The sequence below is a fragment of the Lolium perenne genome, chromosome 5, assembly GCF_019359855.2.
Source record: "Lolium perenne isolate Kyuss_39 chromosome 5, Kyuss_2.0, whole genome shotgun sequence".
NCBI classification, from domain to species: domain Eukaryota; kingdom Viridiplantae; phylum Streptophyta; class Magnoliopsida; order Poales; family Poaceae; genus Lolium; species Lolium perenne.
This window is the reverse complement of record NC_067248.2, coordinates 118,411,685-118,418,158: the sequence shown is the minus strand read 5'-3', so window position 1 is coordinate 118,418,158 and position 6,474 is coordinate 118,411,685. Positions and strand designations below refer to the sequence as shown.

Here is a 6,474-nt window from a genome sequence, read left to right as displayed (position 1 = left end):
ATGATCAAATAATAATAGTAGTCTATTATGGTTCCAAAGGAGGTACTACCTCTCTCACAGTTTATTAGGCGTGCACGTATCCCTAGGTCGCAAATTTGATCAAGTTAGCATTAGTTATATGTTACAAAAATTATATCATTAGAAAGTTTAGATGTTCTATTTTCTAAAGATATAATTTTTGCATTATATAATTTAAATTATATAGGTCAAATTAGCGATCTAGGGATACGGAGAGGACTAGTAAACTGAGATGGAGGGAGTAGCTGGATCCACTCAAACACTACCGTGGAATGTATTGAATCAAGATTAGATAGTAACTGGTATGCTAGAAAAAAATGGGGATACCATGGACGCACGAGAAAGCTGGAGAATTAGGTAGTGGAGGATTTCTACTTAGAGATAAATGATTGCTAGGAAAAAATTGATGTGGTCCATAGCAACCATGCCATGCAGTAAAAAATAGAAGTTGCCATCCACCGTACGGTGTAAGATTCGGTGGCTTCCGATACGGTTCGGTTCGCGGGGCTAAATTTCTCAATCTATAATATAGGTTTTTCATTGTGTGTGGTGAACCAGTTAGGGTATTCTTGCCGTCCAATTTTTGTATTGTTGTATGGTTGTCTGGGTCACGATGTTAGCCTTTCATAGATTAGGGAGCGAACCAAAAATATCTCTACATTGGGAGGCGTGATGGCACGCTATCTTTGCCGCGTCATATAGGGCGTGTTTGATTGTCAACAACACATGTTCTTGGCCTAGTGAAAGCTATGCAAAGAAAGGTGCGTGTCAGTTTGTTTGGTAGCTCACGCTACATGTGGTGCGATTTGAAAAAAGATTATGAGGTGTGTGTTTCGTTGTGAGTACGTTTTGCATGTCATGTGAGGTCCATGTAGTCGTGCAATGAAAATAAAGTACGAGTAGTTTTCATCGCAATTCAGGCGTTTCTAGTGTGGCGCCTATTCCTAGGTGCCTTAGGAATTAAGATTTCCGCAAAAGCGCGCGCTAAATAAACTGCTGATTCGGCTCGTGGAGACCGTGTGAACCTAGCGGGTGCGAAAACGCCGCGGGCGCTAAAAGTTTTGCCCTACGCGCCAAACTTGCCGCGTCGACTGCCGCGCGCGCTATAAGATGCTACGCGCACGCGCACCCAACCGTCCGGAAATTTCACATCCCCGTGTGTCGTTTCGCCGCCCCCGCCTCGCTCCGCCTCCCACCTCGCTCCGCGCCGGCGCTCCGCCTCGCGACGAGATGCCGCCCCGCCGCCGCTCGACCTTCGACTACCGCGGCGTCCGCGCGCGGCCAAGCGGCACTTTCTACGCTGAGATCCGCAGCGGCGAAGAGCGCATCGGGCTCGGGACGTTCGAGACGGAGCACGAGGCGGTGCGCGCCTACGACGCGGTCGCCTGGCGCCTCGGCCGCTACCACCGGACGATGAACTTCCACGACGTGTGGACGCGGGAGCAGGCGGAAGCGCTCGCGCCGCCGCCTTCGGCCGTCACGCGCGAGCAGCAGCAGCGCCAGCGCGAGCTTGAGCAGCGGCTCGTCATCGTTGAGCGCGACGAGCGCCTCCGCCTCGAGTGATCGCGCCAGTTCCTGGAGGATGTCGCCGCGATGGAGGCCTTCTACGCGAAGAAGGAAGAGGAGAAGGCAAGCGGCGGCGAAGAAGGCGGGTTGCGTGGAGCGGAGGGTGAAGTCGGCGGCGAGGAAGAAGGAGAGGGAGGAGAAGGCCGCGAGGAAGGCAGAGGAGAAGGAAAACGGCGCCGGCCCATGGAGGATCGTCCTCTCCTCCTCCTCCTCCTCCTTCGGGTGGACATCCACTCCGGTGTCGGAGACCACTCTCTCGTCGGATTTCGATTGGGATTGTGAATAGTTTAGGGTAGTTTCGATATAAATGTGGTTGTAGCGTCGAAGTTTGCAATATATTTCGTATTTCCAGTTAATTTTTCATGTTTTGTTTGATCTATTCCGTACGCAAAATATGATCAAAATGTTGTTTGCGTCGCGCTGCATAATGGAGCTTCCGGCGAAGGAACTTTTAAAGCAACCGAGCACGCGCTGTATAATAGAGCGTCCAGCGAGGGAAGAATTAAGCGCAGCGCGCGGTAAGCGTTTACAGCGCGGTCGCAGCGACATATAGGACGCCGAATTTTAGTGCGCCTATTGGAGATGCTCTTAGATCCTTATTGTCTGGTAGCCTAAAAAAAGGCATTTTTTGGGTTCATATTCTCTGCGTACTACCGTGCAAGCTAACAAACTCGCTCGTAGCACTAGTAGAAAAACGCTCATCTATACCGGTTCCAGAGGGCCATTCGTACCGGTTTTGCAACCGGTACAAATTATTCGGCACTAAAGCCCCCCCCCTTTCGTACCGGTTGCTTACGAACCGGTATAAAACGGGCCTCCACGTGGGCCACCAGGAGAGCTCAGGGCTAACGATCTTTGGTACCGGTTGGTAATACGAACCGGTACCAAAGGTTCCCCCCGCGGCAGGGAATTTTCCCAAATCTCTGCCGCGGCAGAGAATTGGCTTTTTAGGGTTTTGGAGAGGTTTAGGGATATCGGTTTGATTCATATCGCGTCGATGCACCAGAAACGCGTTTGGGTTTAGGTAGTACATGAAGATCAAGATGATGCATAGCAAGTTGGTGCATATAATATAACACACATGTTATTGCATGAGATCGCAAATTAAGTAGCACTATGCATGAAGATCGATCTTCATGCATAGTGGTGCTCTCCGCGGCGTACTCTATATATGTCTATTACATGTAGCATAGTGGTACTCTTCGAGTCAACGATATATGTAACATGTACATCTTCATTCATTGTGGTGCTCTGCGAGTGGTGGTATGACGTCCCGAAGGAAAAATCCCGCCAATTCCTCGCCTATTGCTATGAAGCGGTCATCGATTGAGAGCTTGTTCCGCTTTCTTGCCAACTATAAAAGAATAAGATACAAATGAATACATGAAACAACTATTACTGAAACTCAGCACAACTTATGATAACAAAACAAATTTGTGAAGATTGTTTTTGTACCTCTTTATTTCTTTCATTATTCGTTCTCTCGTTGACAATTCTGCGGATGTACTCGCAAACGAAGAATCCACAGAGATCGGTCCCCGGAGGTTGTTGCGGGCATTTCTTTACAAGAATATAATTCAATCAAACAATAGTCAAGTATGATAATTGAAAGGTGTGTGGACCTAGGTAGTACTACTTACTTTCGCACGCCATCGCAGCTTCGGTGGCCATTCACGGGACGTATCTTCCTTGATGAAAGTTTGCCATACGCTGCTCGACAAAAGAAAATGCATAAAAGAGTCATCAATTAGTTCAAAGCAGGAAATTAACGAAACAAACCGATAAGAATTAAAATTACCTTCTGAGCATTAAAAAACAAGACACGTATAGATCCTTTTCTTTGCTTAGTGAGTCCAAGACTTCAACTTCTCCAATTTCCAAATTGATGACGAGAAGAATAAAGTGAAACCTACGCACGTTTCAATATGTAGTCATTAGTTAAAATTTTGACATACGGTGAGCAAAATATAATGTGTTATAAGACATTAAGACTCACTCGAAGTTGTAAGGCCAAAGTATTAGCTTTTTGTCACGTTGTCGCTTCAAAAACCTTAGCAAAGTCTGCGGTGTATCCTTGTTATAGAGGGGATCATCTATGGTTTTGACATGCATTGTGTTCGGGTCAATGAACCCAATGTACGTGATATCGTCCCTTTTGCATTCGAGCATCTTCGATCTGCATAATATAGCGCACAAAAGATTATAATCTGCAGACAATGAACGACTTCTCAAATTAAATAAATAAATCACTTACAGACAATAGCAACTGATGATTGATTTGTCGAGGGCCCGGAGATTATATAACTGAAAGAGTTCGGCGAAGTCAACGTTCACACAGTACTCCTGGAAGTAGTGCTCTTCCCTAACTCGCACCATGATAGTCTCGATCCCTTCCTTTGAGGCCTTAAGGTACCACGAATGCAAGTTACGCATACATGTTGGTACCTTCCTGAGATTCTCGACCAAATCTTTCCCTTGAACAAACTGATATGCTCGTTCAGCTAAGGCGTAATCAGTTGCGTCCTGACGAGAACTTTGAACGGTCTTCCCGTCAAACACCTTGAGAGGGGCGACCGATTGAACGGGTTGTTGTCCGAGCTGGTAGACACTGTGTATCCCTTTTATCTCCCTGATACCCGATTTAACGGGTTTTGTCGCCTCGATCATCTTGTCATACGACCTTTCAATAGAACGCGCATAGTCGGATGGCGGCGATGGTACAGGGTCATATAGATTGTCAACGGTACGCACAACTTTCTCCCGATCTAGTGTCTTCTCGAAAGGTATCTCTCGGCACTTTCGGTGCAAAAATTTCTTCATCTCGGCCTGAACGGCCTCCGCGTTTTCCTCTCGGAGTTTTTTCCCACGGGAACTTCTCAGGAGGCGGCCGTTGTGTCTCGGTTCTAGCGGTCGTCCTTGGCGGCGTCCCGTTCCGGTGTAGGGACGCTGTCTTACGCGGAGGCTCTCGTGATGGTGGACTCATGCTGGGGTCCCTCTCGTAGGTGTGGACTTGGCTGCTCACCAGGACTGCCACCAGGAGGAGTCGATGGCATTTGCTGCTCATGTGTAGGAGTCGGTGGCCTTTGCAAAAGGACGACGTACTTCTTCGGCCATAGGGCGAAACCGTGCTTGACATCGCCCAGTGTCCTCTCATCTTCACCTCTAGGAATATCAAGCTCCACTTTTTCAAACCCCGAAACAACTTCATCCACCCCGACACGAACACAACCAGGTGGAATGGGCATATGATGGTGCATTGCTCCATCTTCACTTGGGTACACATAGCCGACCGCCACCTTAACGTACGCGGTCCTGATTAACATATGTAGCTCGCAATCTGTCTTCTCCGTGACATAATCCACGGGGTAGCTTCCTCCACATCCGTCAAGATGCGAGGAACCGACACCGCTTCTTCGCTGAGATGGGGCAGCATCGGCTTGTGGATCCAGTAGAAACAGCGGCTGATCGGGGGCCCTCTGATGTCTCTCACGAGCCTCCACCCGAGATAACACCTCCGTTACAATGTCGGCGTCCTTCTTCTTCTTTCGCGAACGGCTTCTATACGTGTCGGCGCTGTCCGGCCACGCTTCCTTCATGGTGAGACCTGGGCGAGCTCGTACCCGTCCAACATGTTCAGGGTTCCCCAGAGCGAGTGTCAGCTCGTCATTCTCTCGATCGGGAATGTACTCTCCCTTTCTGACCTTTTCAATTGCATCTACAAGCTTCGGTACAATTGCCTCAATTTTTTCCTTCCATTTTCCCTTCGCAACGATCAACCCTGTCTTTGGGTCCAACCCTGCCCCATGAGCGAACAACCAGAACTTGGACCGTTCGGGCCAGTCCCATGTCTGTGGAGTGATTCCATGATCCATCGCTTTATTCTCAAACGCTGTCCACTTCGGAATGGCACTCTTGTAGCCACCTGACCCCAAATGATGCGGAAGTTTCTTCTTTGCAGCATTTTCGGTATTTTTCTTCGATCGGGACACAAACTTAGACGATTTCTTATACTCCTTAAATGCGGCCCAGTGATCTTTTATCTTCACTAGATTTTCGGTATTATCATCGAATACTGGATCTTCATTCTTATATTTGTCCCATAAATTTTTCTTGAAGCTCTGGAATTGTATGGCCATCTTCTTCCATGTCCATTCCTTGACTTTATCCTTCTGGCCTTCCGTCATGTCTTCCGGTAGGCTGAACTTTGTCAGTAGCGTTTCCCAAAGAAATTTTTTCATGTTGTCGTTGACATAAGTAGCACCACTCTCCGGGTTCTTCGGCTTATGCCACTCTTGAATGCTGATCGGTACATGGTCCCTAACAATAACTCCGGATTGACTTGTAAATTTGCGGCAAAACTCCTTGGGCTCCACTAGTTCACCATTAGCCTTGAATGCCGTGAGGGCTAACCTGCCCTCGCCCTTTAGCACCCGTCGGGCCTCGTTTTGTTCTAACAGACTTGCTCGATGATCCAGAAGGCTAAAAGAAAAAATTATTCGTTAATAAGTGCAATACAAATAAATGAATTCATCTAGGGATGAACACAGACTAATTGATACATAGATATACACCTCGCCGGAGTTTGTGATGGACACTTCATTGTCTTTTCTAACTTGTTCAGACTCAAGTCCCTCGCCAAAATCATTCAGAAAGTCGGGGTACTCGTTGTCATCTCCATCGTCGGGTTCCGGACCACGGGCACTCTCATAGATCAATCGCTGCACCGCTTCTTCCCCCTCCTCATCTCGGACGAAGGTGCCGTCCTCCATACCTCAATGTCACTGCAAAATTAAGAAAGCAATTGTATTTCATTCATCATGTAATGATCATATAACAGATTGCTAGATGGATAACAATTGAAATGAAGAAAGCAAAAAAACCCTAACGGAC

The 6,474-nt window shown here is 47.7% G+C and overlaps 1 protein-coding gene and 1 long non-coding RNA gene across 2 annotated transcripts; one reads left to right on the top strand and one right to left on the bottom strand.

Annotated features, from left to right (window-relative positions):
- The first annotated feature begins 1,248 nt into the window (after positions 1-1,248).
- On the top strand, positions 1,249-1,581 carry LOC127303521 (ethylene-responsive transcription factor ERF098-like). The gene has a single exon (XM_051334244.1). The coding sequence runs from the start codon at positions 1,249-1,251 to the stop codon at positions 1,579-1,581; it is 333 nt and encodes a 110-aa protein (XP_051190204.1).
- Positions 1,582-3,045: 1,464 nt separating this feature from the next.
- On the bottom strand, positions 3,046-3,708 carry LOC127304776 (uncharacterized). The gene is made up of 4 exons (XR_007853532.2): positions 3,581-3,708; positions 3,383-3,493; positions 3,225-3,294; positions 3,046-3,144 (listed from the first exon to the last, which is right to left on the bottom strand). It is a non-coding gene; the product is annotated as an uncharacterized lncRNA (long non-coding RNA).
- Between the last annotated feature and the right edge of the window lie 2,766 nt (positions 3,709-6,474).

Bases quoted from the DNA above. Each gene is read 5' to 3' on its own strand.
- LOC127303521 (XM_051334244.1), top strand. From the start codon at position 1,249: ATGCCGCCCCGCCGCCGCTCGACCTTCGACTACCGCGGCGTCCGCGCG.